This window comes from Pelophylax lessonae (genome assembly GCF_965119305.1).
Source record: "Pelophylax lessonae genome assembly, chromosome: 4".
In the NCBI taxonomy this organism is placed as follows: Eukaryota; Metazoa; Chordata; class Amphibia; order Anura; family Ranidae; genus Pelophylax; species Pelophylax lessonae.
Window position 1 is genome coordinate 304,792,921 of NC_138771.1, and position 18,545 is coordinate 304,811,465.

Consider the following 18,545-nt stretch of genomic DNA (forward strand, 5'->3'; position numbering starts at 1 on the left):
TGAACAGGGGGTCATTAAATTGGAGGGATCCAAATCAAATTGTAAATCTGGGTAGGAGAGCAATGCATGATGGTTAGAGGGTCCATATTGGGAGCTCTGAGGTAGTGTGAAGTATAAAGGCACCATTTGGACAGCCAGGTAATAGCAATTTTTTATGTTCGATTAGGATAAGGATATGGGCTGTAACAGGGAGCGGCAGAACTATAAAAAAGTTAGTAATTTAAGAGCCTTTTTTTTTTTTTCTAATATTTGCTTGGAGCCTTTAAGGGGAATCTTTCATAAAGCAGAACACCTTTTTCATTAAGTTCTTTTTAATGCAGCAATTTTCCTAAAAGATTAGGAATAGTTTCAGGGCATTAATCACTGAACAGATTTATTTCACTGATGTAATATGCAGCAACCGAAGTAAATGCTAATACAACCCAGGTTTAAAAAGTTGCTTCACCCCGCTTAATACTGTTTACAATATAGCTCAGTATAAATACCATTTATTTAAAGCGGATTTGCGGGCACAGGAGTCATTTTTTACTAAACATACCCCCGGGACAGTCAGGGCTAGCACATTCCACAATGGCTAGCCTCTGATCTGTCCCGGTTCGCACTTACCTTTTAGAAGAAATACTTACTTAGAAAATTTCTTCCACAGCGTTTCCATCTCTCTTGTGGGCAGCTGAAGCCGGCGCGGTCCTCTTCTGTGTCTTCTTCCGCGTCTTCTTGTCCCAGAATGCGCCTGCACCGGCCCCTCTCGTCACTTCCGGTGCGGCGCCGCATTCCTCCACAGCTTCTGGGCATGCCCAGAAGCTGTTTAGCAGAGGAATGCGGCGTCGCCCGGAAATGACGAGCGGGGCCAGTGCCGTCGCATTGATTCCTGGGAGCTGTGACGTTCAGCTCCCAGGAATCATAGCGAGACAGGAAGTGACGGGGTGAGCCGCGGCTCCGAGGGAGGAAGTACTCTGAGGTGAGTATCTTCGATCTTCAATTGCAAGGTAAGTAAACAAAAAAAAAAAAAAAATAACTATCCAATTCCTTTTCAGGTGAGGCATACCTAGCGGAGGGGCACAAAAAAAAATATTGTTTTTGTGCCCGGAACTCCGCTTTAATCTCCTTTGGTGCAATCACATGATCACTAAACTCTAGCTCTCCTGTGTCACTGTGTGGCTGAATTCACACACCCGTGACATCACCCGCTGCCTTCCATTGCTAACCAGTTTTCAGCACTCTCACTTAACAGCTGCATCAGCCATTCCTCAACATGGGGGAAACAGAGCTTAGTGAAAACATGACCGCACCAAAGGAGATTAAAAAAGATATTACCACAGAGCTATTTTACAAACAGTATGTAGCGTGGGTATAATAGAGGGGAAGCAATATTTTAAACCTGAGTTTCTTTAGCCTTTCCTACTACTTTAAGGACATAATGCCTACAACAGTGTCTTATCACACAGTATTTTCAGGACAGACTTCTAATAAAGCCTTTCAAAGCTGTTCTGTAGGGTAAGTAATTCCAGTTCGATTCCCAGAGACAGGTAAGTACATAGTAAGGGGATGAACCTTGCCCTACTCTGCTTTTAGCAGGAAACGTAGGAGACTATACATTACAAAAGTCTGTATTCTGTAGGGATGTAATTGCTTTGAAAATTTTAAACAGATAACTATGAGAATATCAGTTTAAAAGCAAATTAGTAAATGGTTTTCAAAGCTGATGGAGTTTGGTTGGACCTTGTTTTCATTTTAGCAGTTGCCTACAATAAGTGACAAAAATAGAGCACTCATCAGGCATTACTGCAGGCACACAAAGCTGGGCCTATGGCAAAATACAAACACAAAAGCCTAACACTTCCACTGAACTGTGCAGAAATACGTGTGCAACATTTTCTGCTTTTAACTGACAAAATATGCGATTGTATGACTGGCCTTAGAGTTAGCGTTATAAAGGAAATCTGTAACACTAAAAAAAGAGCAAGCATTAGTCTGTATCCAACATATGGGTATATCATTTTCTCACCTTTTCATTGTTGAGCCACTGGTTAGCCAATGAGAACATCAAGTCCTTCTGCTTTGTCTCAACTTTGCTAAGAAGAGATTTTGCTGCCAAGGCAGCCATTTTCTTACACTTTGTAGAATCATCATTGACCATCATCAAAGCAAGTGGGACAAACATAAGACCACAGAACTGGTTAAGTATTCCCTAAGAAGGAAACAAAGAACATGTTTTATAACGATGGCTGTACTATTAAATATTCACATGTAAAACCTTTCATCATCAGGAATGCTTTGCTCACTGCCATCTGAAAGCACAGAGACCTGCCACACTGACAACTGTGCATACAGTACTAAAAATCTTAATTAAACTGTACATTTTAAAGCTCCTTTAAAATGATATATCCTGTGGCTGGAAATATGGGGGTTTCAACATTGTCTATGGACTGTTTATCTATTGCTCCTGGTCATAATCTCATGGATTGTGTTTCTGCTCAAGCTCCCTTACCCTGGCCCATTTATCTTTTTTACCAATCCTACTGGCCACTTGGACATGTCCCTGTTTGGGAATATTTCTGTATTTCTCTTTTTATTTTATTTTTTTGCAGAATTAACCTAACATTTTATGCTATATATTTTTTTCTTTTCTTTTTGTACTGGCCCAAGATTGTCAGCGCATATGTCTGGTGTTTTGCTATTTTGTATATTAAAATTTCAATTTTTTTTAATTGGATTGAATATAAAATGAGTTATATCTCCATCTAATAGTAAATTATTTGATTAACAAACTGTAAGAACAGATAAAGGCCAAACGTAGTGAAAAGGTATATTCAATGGGGCTATATAGAGGTTAACAAAAACATCATGTGCCTAAAATACAGGTCTTACCTTTGGGAACGTCTGAAAAAGAAATGCTATCATTTCCAAGGCAGAATCCCGTCCCGTTTCATATTCGTAGCTGTGTCAAGAAAAATAATTTATTAAATTTGTTTACGGTTTTGTTAAAATATATGTGGTAGTTTAATATTGCTATGACATTGCGAAAAACACCTAACACTAGACTATGTAATCCTTCATTGTTAGAAAAATGCTCGCTTTTATTTTTAATATTTTGAACATACGCTAAAGATCCTGATACAATCAAGGTGATGTCTGTTTAAGACTAAATGCCAGCACATGTGTAATAAAAATCCCATGGTGTGAATCAAGTAATGGCTGAATATTTTGGAGGCAACAAAGCTATATGAGACTGAAAAAGACAGTTTAAATCAAACTAATAGACCCCATTCCCTCAAACAATTTTCCTGACTTGAAAGCTTCATGTCCATGAAAGAACCATATCAGTAGCTGAGGCACACACACATCATTATTCACACCTTTTTATGCGTTATGTTTGCACAGTACCAATAAAGAACAGGAAATGTATTCTAATTGCTTCTTCGCTCAACACATAATATACCTTAATAGTAAAAAATGAAGTAAATTGATTCTGTGAATAACCATGCAGAAATTTACCTATTTGCTTAGCAACTAAATAGGAAATATGTGAATAATAGCGCTAAGAAATCTAATAAAAATACAGAGAGCATATGGCTGAATCTATAAAAATGTTGTTTGTTCACTCATTTTAAAGTGTTTAAGTGTGTTTGGATGTGTGAAACCAGTCAAAATGCAAAACTGTAAAATGTTAAAATATAAAAGCCATTAAAGATGAACTAGAGAATAGGACTGACTTCTGATTCAGTGGCTGTGAATTTAATGTGCACAGCACAAGCTACATCCTGGCAAAGGAGAAAGGTCTCTTTAGGGTGAACTGGAGCCAGATTGAGGGACAGAAGATCAATGTCCTGGTTGAGGTGGAAAGCCAAAACTGCCTTAGAGGTTCTGAAAATTAACACCACCTTGTCAATGTGTAAGACCAAAAAGGGTTCTTGACAGGAAAAGGCTGCGAGCTCACTCACCGCGGAGGGGTGATTGCAATAAGAAATGCAGTGAGTACGAGTGCAAAGGGGACTGTTTCTGATAGGTTCAGAAGGTCGTTTTTGAAGGGCTGAAAGAACCATTTTTAGATTGCACAGGGTCATGAGGGAGCTACATGAGAGGCATCCTATACAAAAGTCCTATTCAAGGTAAGCTATTTAAATTTCAAAAATGCTGATTGGAAGGCCAGATTCCTCCAACCTCCCCTGCACTCAACAGGTTTGCTTTAAGGCATCAAAAGAGGACGACCATTAATGCCTTTGTTGGTATAATTCAGAAAAGTAGAAGATTTACTAAAGCCAAAGCACAGCATAAGATTCTATCCTTTCTAAAAAAAAAAAAAAAACAAAAAACCCAGGTTGATCTAAAACAATACTAAATGCCTATGGTCAGTCGGTGGGATTTACTAACAGTTGCCCAGTTATGCAGATTCTCTATGGGCACTTTTCAGGGGGCTGACAGTTACTCGCCAGAATAATGCCGGCACTGGGTGCAACTGCTAAATGCCGAGACATGCACACTGCTATGATAGGAGGATTCATGTCTATGCACACGTAAAGGGTAGTGGAAGCATGTAGGCATATTATTGAATGCCTGCAGCCACTGCAACTGTGCCTACAGCCTTTTACCACTGTTCAACTGCAAGAAGCCAATAAACTAACTTTTCAAATAAGATTTTCCTCCAACTGTACAAAATGTTAAATTACACCAGTCGGAAGAGATATAATGGGATTTCTGAATCACTCATCACCCGAGTAGAATGCGCCGTGACAGGAAAGGTGGAACCTGACCTTTAATAGAAAAGGCCTGAGTCACTGTCTGTCTGACCCATCTAGAGATGGTAGCCGAAGAAGCGGCCAGTCCTTTTCTTGGTCCGTCCGTAACCACAAAAAGCAAGTCTGACCTCCGAAAGGACTCAGTAGCTGCCAGATACACCAAAATCACACAAACCACATCCAAGGTATGCAAAGCAAATTCCTTGGGATGAGCCGGCTTGGGACACAAGGAAGGCAACACAATGTCTGCATTCAAATGGGAGTCAGAGACAACTTTGGGCAGGAATGATGGACAGGAACGAAGAACCACTTTATCCCTATGGACCACTAAATAGGGACTGCGACAGGACAATGCCGCCAATTCCGATACCCTGCGGGCCGAGGTAACAGCAACCAAGAATGTCACCTTCTGGGCTAACGTAAGCAAGGGAATCTCCCAAATATTCTCAAAGGGAGGTTTCTGGAGAACCGAAAGTTCTAAATTTATATCCCATGGTAGCAAAAGAGACCGTACAGGTGGAGCCAAATGTCGAACCCCCTGATTGAAGGTACGAACTAAAGTGTGCGTGGCTAGGGGTCGCTGGAGGAAAATTGCCAGGGCAGACACCTGGCCCTCGATGGTACTCAATGCCAACTCCTGATCAACAAAGGTTAAGCTCCAAGCCACAGAAAAGGATCGAGGATGAGCGCCAACCTACTTATATTAAGAAATGTACGCTTTCCACGTAAAATAGTATATCTTGCTGGAAGATGACTACCTCGTCTTCACCATAGTAGGGATCACTGATCCAGACAGGCCTCTATCCCTCAGTACCTGGCTTTCAATAGCTAAGCCAATAAAACCAGTGACTGTAAAGCAGGATGATAGATCAGCCCTTAAGACAACTGGTTTTCTCTGAGAGGAGCCCCCTTGTGGTTTATGGCCACCAGACTGATTGGAAGATCCTTTCCCTTGATTCCTCGCAGGAATTGCGGATAAAGCCTGGGCCAAGGATGATACTGGCCTTACCGTGGCCCTTGGACGCCTCTGGCATCTGCCAGAGGAACCTGTGATCTCGCCACGAACCTCGGTATCCTCCTGTGGAGCCTAACCTGCTAAAGGAGCTGCATGTAGGACTGTGCAAACAGAACTGTCTGTAAGGTGGCTACCACCAGAACCTGTATGCAAAATGGGAGAGAGAACTATCAGTGTAACAGCAGCCAGTGAATTACGGCCTGTGGTTCCTGAAGTTTGTCCACAGGAAGGACCACCCTGGTCAGAATTAGAATCAGACCTAGGTAAATCAATTCCCTGGACAGGGATAGGGGGACCTTGGGTAATTCGGACATCCCCTTAACCCTTGCAGGAATTAAATCCGTACTCAGGACCTAAAAAGCCTGAAAAGGACAAGCTTTGTCCCCCTTTCTGGGTACCCCCAAAATATTCCTTTTGTGGATCCCCTTGATGCTACTGAAGGAGGTGCAGGAGGCTGGAAACCAGTAAAGGGCAGACCTTCATGCTGAAGGGGTCTTGTCTACGGGTCCAGAGAAGCTAGCTCTAGGCTTACCAGACCAAGCATGCTTGGAACCTCCCGGGGAAGATTTGAAAGATCTATTTCCCTTATTCTCTGTCCCAGAAGCACAAAATAAATTTTCTATTTGCTGAGAAGGAGGGCCCCCATCTGTGACAAGGCTCCTTCCATTTCCTAGACTATGACAGGAAGGTACTCTTCCCGCCAGTGATACCCTTAATGATGTCATCCAGGGTAGCCCCAAACAGGCGATCGCCTTGAAAGGGCAAATCAATGAAAATTCTTAAGCCACAGCACGCGCCTAATCACCACTGCTGAAACAGAAAATTTGGAGAGCACATAAGCTGTATCACAAATAAACTGCAGCCCATGGACCAACTGGCCTGCTAAATCAGCATAAGCAGCGGGGATCTGCTCACCCCCCAGGCCCTGGCGCAAAAGCTTGGCCCATTCAGGTAGGGTCTGAGACACCAGGGCTGAAACAAACAATGGCCGCAATCTCAAACAAGCCATTGTAAACATGCTGCGTGCCACAGCCTCCGCTTTCCTGTCAGCCGGGTCTTTAAAAGGACAGGGATTGCTCTACTGGGAATATGGTAGTTTAGTTCAACCTGGAAACAGGAGGGTCCACTTTTTTTAAAAGTGACTCCTCGAAAGGGTAACGTACAGCAAAATGTTCGGGGGCCACAATGGGTAATTTCTGTTGTTCCATTCCTTACAAGAAAACCTTGTCAAAATAAGGCACATAAGGAAACACCTTTGGAGTGCAAGGTGACTTATGCGTACCAAACGACACAGCCATGTCTGTGGCTACATCAGCCACATTTTCAATTTTTAAAGTCTCATGCACTGCAGTGATAAATGCGTCTACCATGGGGGAATCATCCTCGCTATCAGATGGATCTGGGGGTGTGACATTAAGCCCCCCTGGACGGGCCACACCCACGGTGGCATCAGGCTCAGAATCAGATGAGACAGACTGAGCAGGAAAAGGCAGGGGAACCATGGGAAGCTGGGGTTCCGAGGGACCTGCCACCTTAGGGAGTCAGTGGGGGAGATGTGAGCCTGAGGCTCCATAAAGAAAGGAAGACCTTGCAGTACAAAAACGATCTTTTGGCACCACTAAAGGATCCCCTCCAAGGCTCAGGGTACCTATCAGCAGAGAGAGAGAGAGATAACAGGGACCCCCCCCCAAGGACCTCGAGGAGTGCCGAGAATTCAGAGCCAGCATCACCATGGACGCCATCCCTGTTCATATGTCCCGGGCACAGGAAGAGGAAACTGAGGAGGAGCTTCAGCATTCCCACGAAGCTTCGGTCGTCTCCAGCGTCTCCCGGACTAAGGGAAACTGGCCCCCATGACATCAAAGGGATACACAAACATAACCGCCAGCTGGAGACCAGCCAGACTAAGGGAAAATGGCCCCCATGACATCAGGCTATACAAACATGGCCGCCAACCGGTGACCAGCCAGACTAAGGGAAAATGGCCGCCCGTGACATCATCGGGCTACACAAACATGGCCGCCAACCGGTGACCAGCCAGACTACCACCATCCGCTACAGCATGCTGCCAGCATCTTCCCTGTGCCCTCTAATGCTGCACCCTTTGCAAGAGGACCCCCTCCGGAAGGTAGGACACATGTTAGGGGAGACTCTGCTGCGCACTCTGCACCAGTCTCTGCACTGGGACCCCCCTGCACTATACGCACACTGCAAACAGTGGGGGAAGGCACTGAGGGGTCCCCTTCACTTGGATCCCCTCCAGACTACCAGGGCAGGACACACTATCCCAGGACCCTTACAGAATGGGGCATGCACCTAGGGGTCTCCTGCACTGTGACCCCTCCAGACTACCAAGGCGAGACACACTATCCCAGGACCCTTACAGAGAGGGGATAGTGGGGGAGACCCCAGGGGTCTCCGCTGCATCCTCTGCCCTGGGACCCCACCAGACTCAAGGTCCAGACAGGGGGGAGAGTGGGGGAAGCCCAGCTCACTGAGGGATTTTTAAGGATGGGAGGAGGGAACCTGCAGGCAGGTCTGAATGTCCCCGGAGGTTACCCGCAACTACCCCAAAAAAGCGCCAAAAGGGGAGAGGGGGGAACTGTAATTACACTTCTATGGTGCGGGTAACACTCCAGACAGAATCCTCGCCACTGAAGTAGGGGAGCTGTCGGCCAAGGGGCCACAGTGACTCAGACCCAAGCCCGGTCGTATGGGACCCTGCGAGAAGTTTAACTCACAGGCCAGCCCCTGTCCGTGAGGCTACGTCGTGGCCGACCTATTGCGTAGCTGCGATTTGCATGTGCTCGCTGGGTGGACAGACCACTGGATCTAGATTATCCAGCCCAGGAGTTGATTGTAGATCTCCCGAGAGAAAAAAACAAAAAGATGTAAGGAAGGAGAAAAAAAAATTGCTAGGACCAGAGATCCTAGCTGGGAGCCTAGGTCCTTACTCCTGACTAGGCAGATTAAAACTGATTGCCTTGAGCAGAGAGGGGGTTATATACCAAGCTGGGGACGGCCCATGGACACAGCCAGGTGTTTTTTTGTTCTGCCTAGTCCTACTCCTGGAGGAGGCAATATAACCAGGTAGTTATGATTTATGGAGCTCTGTGTCGGTTGATGAACGAAAGAGAAATGTAGGCTGATACTACTGGCCTTCTTCTGAGAATATTACTTGCCTGGCTGTCTCTGGCTTCATTGCCTGTGAGCCAGTGATTTGAAACAAGCAGCTGGCAAAGTCAGAATTCCTTATTACTAAACATAGTCCAAGTCAGTGAAATTACATATATAGTTACATATTGTGTGATGTTGAAAAAAGACATCAGTCCATCCAGTTCAACCTATGATGTGTGTGTGTGTGTTTGCTGTTAACTGTACATTGAATACCCCTGTATGTTGTGGTATTTAAGGTGCCCATCTAATAGTTTTTTGAAACGATCGATGCTCCCTGCTGATACGACTGCTTGTGGAAGAGAATTCCACATCCTTACTGCTCTGACAGTGAAGAACCCCTTACGTATTTTAAAGTTAAACCGTTTTTCCTCTAGTTTTAGTGAGTGGCCAAGCGTCTTATTGTATTCCCTTTCTCTAAAAAGTTTGTTCCTTATGCTAGGGTCGCCAGTACAGTATTTGTACATTGATATCATATCCCCCCTCAATCGTCTCTTTTCCAGATAGAATAAGTTCAGTGCTTGTAGTCGATGCCCTCCATTCCCCTAATTATTTTTGTTGCCCTTCTCTGTACTCTCTTCAGTTCCAGCACATCCTTCCTGAGGACCGGTGCCCTGAACTGGACAGCATACTCCAGATGTGGCCGGACCAGAGTCTTGTAGAGTGGGAGAATAATCTCTTTATTTCTGGAGTGAAACCCCTTTTTTTATACATGCCAGTATTCTGTTGGCTTTGCTTGCAGCGGCTTGGCATTGCATGCCACTGCCAAGCCTGTTGTCCACCAGTACCCCCAGGTCATTTTCCATCCTAGACTCACCCAGAGGTTCCCCCCCCAGTGAGTAGCTTGCTTTCGTGTTTCTGACGCCTAAGTGCATTACTTTAAATTTTTCAACATTAAACCTCATCTGCCATGTAGTTGCCCACCCCATTATTTTGTTCAGGTCCGCTTGTAAGGTTTCCACATCCTGCACAGAAGATATTGGCATGCTTAGTTTAGTAACATCTGCAAATACTGAGATTGTACTAGATATTCCCTCCTCTAGATCATTTATGAATAAATTAAACAGGGTTGGTCCCAGGACAGAACCTTGGGGGAACCCACTTTCCACACCCGCCCAATCTGAGTACTCCCCATTTATCACCACCCTCTGGACTCTCCCCTGGAGCCAGTTCTCTATCCAGGTACTCACCCTATGGTCCATACCTACATTCTTTAGTTTGTACAGTAAACGCTTGTGGGGAACGGTGTCAAAAGCCTTTGCTAAGTCCAGATACACCACATCCACAGGCTTACCTTTATCTAGATGGCAGCTCACTTCATCGTAGGAGGTTAATAGATTGGTTTGGCAAGAACGATTTTTCATGAATCCATGCTGATTACTACTAATACCGTTTTCATTACTAAAGTCTTGTATGTGGTCGCTTAACATCCCCTCCAAAAATTAGAATCTATATTTTACAATTTTCTCATTAATGGCAGACTTAGTATCTCTCCCAAGGTCAGTAGGTTACTAGAAGCTGTAATGGATTTATATTTATTGTGCCAGATTTATGCAATGCTAAGTTTGCATCATATGCATAACATACTGATTAAAAAAGGGATCTGAAAAAAAAAAACAGGTGCAATCAGAAATCTGCTGAGATATTTATACACCGCCAAAAAAAATGGGATTTTTGACTTTTCTTTGATGTTCATTGACTGACACAGCTCCTGGTCTTCCTAACCATTGGTTATACTGCCCCCTACAGGAGTAGAACACTAGGCAGAAAAAAAGTCTGACTACACCTATGGGCAGTCCCAGGGGGTATACACCCTCTCTCTGCTATAGTTTTTGTTACAAGCAGTGTCAGATGTATTACAACTCCACAGAAAGGTGGGTGCTGTGTCCGTCAATGAACAGCCGAGAAATGGATTTTACGGTAAGTCGAAAATTCCATTTTCTCTTTTGTTCATTGACGGACATAGCTCCTGATCTTCTTAACCATTGGGAAGTCCCAAAGCAGTGCTAAACATGATGGGTGGGAACAGCGAAAAATAAATTCCCAAGGCTAACTATAGCCAACCAGGTAAACGGGAGCTCAATCAAAACAACTGGCGCTCACCTGAAAAAAAATACACCCTAAAAGAGGACCAGGTCCTCTAAACAGCAGCCTGCAAAACCTTGCGGCCAACAAAGCATCCGCAGATGTCAACACATCCACTTATAGAACTTTGTGAAAGTGTGCACGACGACCAGGTAGCAGCCTTGCAAACCTGCGTTACTGATGCTCGATGGCGGAAGGCCCAGGAGGCACTGAGCGCCCGAGTAGAGTGCACCTTGACAAGGAAAGGAGGAAGCTGACCCTAATGGAATAGGCCTGAATCACCGTCTGTCTGATCCATCTGGAAATGGTCACAGAGGAAGCGGACCACCCTTTCCGTGGCCCATCCATAAGCAAAAATAGTGAGTCTGATTTCCTAAGACTCTGTAGCTGCCAGGTACACCCTTATTGCCCGAACCATATCCAAGGCATGCAAAGCAATTTTCTTTGGATGTTTTGGCCTGGGACACAGGGAAGGCAACACATTGTATTCATTTAAATGAAAATCAGAGACAACCTTTGGAAGGAATGACGGATAGGGACGAAGAACCACCTTATCTCTGTGAACCACCAAGAAAGTGAATGAAAGGATAACGCCACCAATTCCGACACCCTGCATGCAGAGGTGATAGTCACCATGAAGGCCACCTTCTGGGACAGCATAAGCAGGGGAATCTCCTGAAGGTTCTCAAAAAGAGCTTCTGGAGGACTGGGAGCACTAAATTGAGGTCCCAAGGCGGCAACAGAGACCGCACTGAAGGGGCCAAGTGCTTAACTCCCTTAAGGAAAGGTACGCACCAGGGAGTATGTGCCAAAAGCCCGTTGAAAGAAGACCACTAAGGCAGACACATGACCCTTGATAGTACTCAAGGCCAGCTTCTCCCCGTTGAATGAAGGTCAAGATCCGAGCCACCTAGAAAGAGCGAGGATGAACACCAAGAGACTGACACCACGCAATGTACGACATCCAGGTACAATGGTAGATCTTACTAGAAGTAGATTTCCTAGCTTTTAACAGTGTTGGAATCACAGACTCAGACAAATCTCTATCCATCAGCATCAGTGTTCAACAGCCAAGCAGTCAAAGCCAGTGACTGTAAGGCAGGATGGTAGATTGGCCCTTTGGGACAGCAGATCCTTCCTGATAGGAAGCTTCCAAGGAAGGTCCACGACCAGCCACACCAGATTGGCATACCAAGCTCGGCAAGGCCAGTCTGGAGCCACTAAGATGACCAGAAATTCCTTCTGCCTCGATCCTGCGTAGAAGACTTGGCAGAAACTGGATAAGCAGGAAGGCGTAAATCAGACGATACTGACCCCATGGGGCCACCAACGCGTCTGTAGCGTCCACCAGAGGATCCCGGGACCGAGCCACAAACCTCTGCACCTTTCTGTTGAGCCAAGACACCAACAGATCCCCCTCAGGGATGTCCCACCAGAGACACAACTGATGAAACACCTCCCCATGGTCCAACACCTGGCAACTGAGGTAATACGCCTGCCAGTTTTACACCCCGGGAATGTGTATGCGGAGAGGGCTGGAAATAACCTTTCTGCCCACCTTAGAATGCCGGCTACCTCCAGTAGCCAGGACACTTCTTGTGCCCCCCTGGTGATTGACATAAGCCACGGTTATGGCATTGTCTGATTGAATAGGCACTGGACATCCCTGAAGACGAACCATCCAATGGTCCAGGCACAGACTGATCACTTGGAATTCCAAGATATTGATCATAGAGCAGAATTTTTGCTGAGGTGCCTCCCCAGCCGGACAGGCTGGCATCCATGGGGACCACTGTTTAATACAAGGGGAGGAAGGATTTGCCCATCCGAAGTGCCAGAGAACCAAGCCACCAAATCAGGGACTCTCTCGTTCCCCAACTCAGCCGGATCTGATTGTCCAGAGACCTTGTATGGAACTGTGCAAACGGAACTGTCTCTAAAAGGTAGATACCATCAGGCCCAGCACCTGCATGCAAGTCTGGAGGGATGACCATCTGCTGGACAGCAGGAGACAAATTTCAGCCTGCAATATCTGGAGTTTGTCCAGAGGAAAGAGCACTCTGGCTAAGGCCGAGTCCAGAGTCAGACCCAGACAGTCCAGCTTTGTGGACGGAACCAGAGCAGACTTCTGAAAATTCTGAATCCAGTCGAACTCTCTCAGAGGTCGTATGGTGATTTCAAGGTTTTCCACCAGAGCAGCAGGAGACTTCGCTAGCAGGAGGAGGTCATCTAAGTAGCCCAGTACCGCAATTCCCAGTTGGCATAACAAAGTAACCACCGGGGCTAGCACTTTTGTGAAGACCCGAAAAGCAGAGGCAAGACCAAAGGGTAACACCATAAACTGATAATGCTCCTCTCCCATGGCAAAGCAGAGGAAGGGCTGGTGACTGGCACATATTGCAATGTGGAGGTAAGCATTCTTGATGTCGAGGCAAGAAAATCTCCCTGATGTAGGAATGCCACCACCGTGTGAATAAACTCTTCTGAACTTCTGCACCAGCAAAAAGCAGTTCAGCACCTTGAGGTCCAGGATTGGACGCTTCTTGCCTTCCTTCCTGAGGACTGTAAACAGGTTTGAGTAAAAACCCTGAAAACGTTCCGAAGTCAGAACCGGGACAACCACCCCTTTAAGTAACAGGTCTTGTACCACCCCAAACAGACCCTGTAAGCGGCCCGGGGACAGGCGCAAGTTGGAAGGGAAGAACCTTGCCGGGGGACAAGAGTGGACCGATACGGGTGAGGGCACACCTTCATGCTGAAGGAGCCTTGTCCACGGGTCTGGAGAAGCCCGCTCTCGGCTTGCCAGACAGGTTCGTCTGGATACTCCAGAGGTGGCCCTGAAAGGCTCGAGCCCTTGTCAGTCGACCCTTAGGGATGAAAAAACTTCTTATGAGCCGAGAAGGAGAGCCTACGTCTATGACAAGGGTCCTTGCCCTTAGTAGCCTGCGGAAGAAAGATACTCTTACCCCCCTGTGAGACCTTTAATGATGCCATCCAGGGTAGCTCCAAACAGGCGATCTCCTTGAAAGGGGAGAGCAGTAAAGGCCGACCAGCATTTGAACCAAAAGACATGCCATAGACCACTGCCGAAACAGAGAGCTGAGCCAATAGGGGAGCTGCATCCAAAGAGGCATCACAGATAAACTGCAGCCCAGCTCAACAAAGGCAGCGGGGGGGGGGGGGGGGGAGGGAGCTGTTTTCCTTTCAGGTCAGGTCAACTTAGCCCACTCAGTCAGCAGTTTGCGACACCAGGGTAATTGTGTATACCGGCCTTAGTGCCGAACCGGCCAGAGTGTGCATATTGCGGGCCACAGCCTCCGCCTTTCTGTCAGCCGGATCCTTAAAGGCCAGGGACTCTTCAACAAGAATCATGGTTGCCTTGTTCAATCTGGAAACCCAGAGGGTCCACCATCGGTGGAACAGTCCACCTCTTAATAAGGGACTCCTCGTAGGAGTATTCGCCTAGCAAATCAGTTAGGGACCCCAAGGAGACGCTTTGGTAATCCCCAATCTTTAGCGACAATTCTGTCAAAATAGGCGGGGAAAGGGAACACCTTTGGCGCTCTGGATGGCTTGTGAGTGCCAAAAAGAACCTGCTCCTCCATCGCAGCTGCATCCTCCATCTTTAAGGTCTCATGCACAGATACAATCAGTGCTTCCACCAGCGTCTTTTCATGCGCAGTTGCAGATGTGGAGGAATCATCCTCACTATCTGAGGATTCCAGGCGCGTGGATGCAGACCCAACAGGGTGACCCACGTCCGCGGTGGCCAAATCAGATTTAGGATCTGATGAGGCAGGGGAGGGCAGGGGTGCTTTTCGCTGGCCCAGCCCAAAAGCCTTCTCCACCCGGGACACAAAGGACTTCAGGACAGCCAACAGTGCATCGATAGATGGTTGGGACCCGGAGGGCCCCGCAGTTTCAGAGAGGGGATCAGGTGGTGAGATGTGCTCCATGGACTCCATGAGTCACCAGGGGGAACCCACAAAGAAAACACTGCTAAGGGACAACCCCCACCGCGCTGGCAGCACCACCCGGTCACCAGGCACAAAGCAACAAGCGATCCTCAGCAGAGAGGGAGATGACCCTACCAGACTCAACACCCAGCAGAAACAGGCAGCTGCAATCTCCAGGACAATCTGCACTCCACGTGCGGCGATCAGGAATTGAAAAGATCCGGGAGTCAGCACCAGGGGATGAGGAGTGGTTCCCATCACTGAAATTGCTGCCCACAGGGCTCCACTGTCATAGTCGCCGCTATTTTCAATGGCAAAGCACCGCAAAATGACCGCCGTGCATTGAGCACACAGACTACAGGAAAATGACGGCTGCAGGGACCCAGGAGGGATCCCTAGGCCTCAGGGACAGGCCGAGGCAGGATGGGGGGCCCTGGAAGGAGCCCCCACCAGGTACAAACCCCCCCCCCCCTACAGAGCTGGTCATCCGGTCGCCGGCAGCGAACCCCCCCATCACCAGCATAGCGCCCTGCCCTAACCCCAGGAGGTGGACCAGATCCACCAACACAGCCCCAGCATAAGTGGAGGGGGCATAGAATGGGGGGGACAGATGAAGAGGGGTGCCTGATGAGAAGGAGGGGAACCAGGGGTTCCGACCGTCCCAAGGAGGGGGCCCAGGTCCACCCCAAAACCCTCTAGGGGGAGAGGGGGGGGGACACCTACTCACCATGAAAGCTACTCACCATACCAGGAACCAGGCCGGCATCGCTCCAGAAAAAACCTCCTCTCCATCTTAATTGGGGGGGGGGGGGGGCTGTCAGCCAGGGGGAGCGCTGCGAGACCCGGTCGTATGCGACCTCTCGAGGCGTTTAACTTGCAGGCCAGCCCCCGTCCGGTGGGGCTATGTCACAGCCGACCTAGCGCGGAGCTAAAGTCTGCATAAAGCCTGCATGCGCTCGCTGGCCAGACTGAGGTGACTACTGGATCTAGATTATCCAGTCCATCACCCAGTCCATCAGTTGATTGTAGATCTCACAGGAAAAATCCAGGAGTACAATTCTATCTAAAAAGAAAAAATTGCCAGGACCAGAGATCCCAGGAAGGAACTATGTCCTTACTCCTGACTGGGCAGAAAAAAAACCTATAGCAGAGAGAGGGAATATACCCCCTGGGACTGCCCATAGGCATAGTCAGACTTTTTTGCCTAGTGTCCTACTCCTGTAGGGGGTAGTATAACCAATGGTTAAGACGATCAGGAGCTGTGTCCATCAATGAAAGAAAGAGAAAGGCTATAATTTCACTAGCTACTAAGAGAAAAAGAGAAATCTGATCAAAATAAGAATAGTTGGCTGGAATAAAACAATTCAACTTACTTTAGTTGTGCAATTATAAACTCTAAGTTCTGCTTCAGTTTGTCACCCAGAGGATAGTCAAGCAAATACTTCAGATATATCTGGAAAGACATTTATGGGACAACCAAATTGGTGGTGTAAGCAATTCAAAGAAACAGTGTAACAAAGAATCATTCCTAATGTAAATGACATGGGACAATGAAGGATTGGGAACACAATACTTAAATACCATAGGCTCCATTAACTGGAGCAGGCTAATATGAGAATGCACACGGTAATAAATGTTTGTGTGAAACTGTGTACAGCTTATTTGGATCATGAATTTGTGTAGGCTACTATCATTTGAGAGTGTTTTAGTTGTGTGAACATTTTTTAAGCATTTCTTTTTTTCTAACATGCAACAAGAACATACATTTATTTGAAGTATAGAGTTCTAGTCTGTCTCCTCACCTGTCGGCACTGAACTCTGACTTGCTCACTCTGGGAGGTCACTGCTAACTTTGCTACCTTCTGCATGACATCGTCAATCTCAGGAACAATCAGCTTTCTAGATACAATAGCCTTTAAAATAACAAAATAAATTAAATTCCATTTAATAATGTGTGTATAAACTGCATGGTAACACTAGAACAAAATTTGATAAAGGAAAGTACTCAACCATAGAAATAATACAGACATTAAGATTGTGCTTAATATAAACTACATTTAAGCTACGGCTAGCCAATTTATTTGTTATCCTAGCATTCCTCATCAATACCTGACTAACTTGCAGGAAATATCACTATAATCTCTGGTATTGTCACCCACTTCTCTTTGAGCCCAGTTTAGATTAATCCATTCACATTAAAGCAGGATTAGAGGCACCGCAGCAAAATACCATTTGATGAGTGGCACAATTTCTATACAGAAAAGCCTGAGGAATCTGGTTTCAAGTATTATTTAAAAAAATGAAATTTAAATATTGTAGACTCCTTATCATTAGCATAGTTCCATTTTTCCTATCGAGCATTAGCAGATCACAATTTGATTTTATTTAAAATTTACTTTTTAAAAAGGACACTTTGCTTTAATATTAGAAATCATCATACAGTTACATATTGGCGGCTGAATTATTACAGGGTCCACCATAACTTCAAGCAGGCCGCCTTACAGTATGTTAACCACACATTGAGAGTGGACCCCATGTGCTGGCCAATAATGCTGGTAGGAGAACTAACCTTTAACAAACCAAATGCAGTGGCTTGCCGTGAAGAATCATACAGATCCTCTTCAGCATAACCCAGCAACACTTGCAGCTGTTTCTCTGTAATGGTTCCGGTCATGTTTCGAACCAGTATGGTCACACACTGTAAAAATACAAACAGGCAAAATAGTTATAACATGATATATCATGTGATACCTGTATGTAGTGTTCTCCAATGATTTTTTCCTTACCTTGAAACAGCTAACCACCAGATGAAAATTCTGACCTTTGGCAGCACCTGCTTTTGCATAATCTTTTAACAATAGGAAAAGTTGTTTAATCAGCTCTTCTGTGTTCTTCTCTATAGAGGGTAACGGAAACTTAAGAATCCAGATGAGGGACTGCAGAGCTCCAGTGATGACCTATATAGAAAGGTAAATATTCAACATGTTGCCATTTGCACAACACAACACAATTTTGGTTTCTAGAGTTTGTTTTGTTTTTTTAATATCGGCCCATATGAAGCCAATCAAATGGCAACAAGCCAGATGTTAGGAAACTGAACACACCAGTAAAGTAAATCTGAATAATAAAACAACCAGTAGGAGCCTTACCAAACGTCCTTAAAGTGTTAGTTCACCTTTACAGAAAAAAAGGAAAGGTGAACTAACACCAAACACCCTGCCCCCCTGGGTCCCTGCTATACTTACCTTTGGGAATGCTTATCTGTCAGTGTCCATGCAGCTAGTCCAGTGGTCCAGGCATTTGAAATCCTTGCTCTTCTTGGTGTAGGGCTTCCAGGAGGGATCAGAGCGATACTCTGTGATGGCACTGATAAATCAGCATTGCTCTGATTCATCCCAGAAGTGCTGCACAAAGAGGAGGGAGAAGGGCAGGTAATTTCAAACCGCTGGACTAGCTGGGTGGACGAGGACCGTTTTCGCCCACATTTGACCAACTAGTGCCTTTTTGCTTCCATTTTCATAGATTTGCTTTTTACATAGTGCATAAACTCAAGTCTGCTTTTGTTTTTTCAGTACATTA

The 18,545-nt window shown here is 46.0% G+C and overlaps 1 protein-coding gene across 1 annotated transcript in view; it reads right to left on the minus strand.

Annotated features, from left to right (window-relative positions):
• The window catches only part of UTP20 (UTP20 small subunit processome component), a 159,469-nt gene that overhangs the window by 19,413 nt on the left and 121,511 nt on the right, over nucleotides 1-18,545 (minus strand). Inside the window, exons 49-54 of the mRNA XM_082254752.1 lie at nucleotides 17,753-17,923; nucleotides 17,536-17,664; nucleotides 16,769-16,879; nucleotides 16,340-16,419; nucleotides 2,869-2,938; nucleotides 2,006-2,188 (exon numbers count right to left, since the gene is read on the minus strand). Coding sequence (XP_082110878.1) covers nucleotides 2,006-2,188; nucleotides 2,869-2,938; nucleotides 16,340-16,419; nucleotides 16,769-16,879; nucleotides 17,536-17,664; nucleotides 17,753-17,923 — 744 coding nt within the window. The remainder of the gene's footprint in view (nucleotides 1-2,005; nucleotides 2,189-2,868; nucleotides 2,939-16,339; nucleotides 16,420-16,768; nucleotides 16,880-17,535; nucleotides 17,665-17,752; nucleotides 17,924-18,545) is intronic.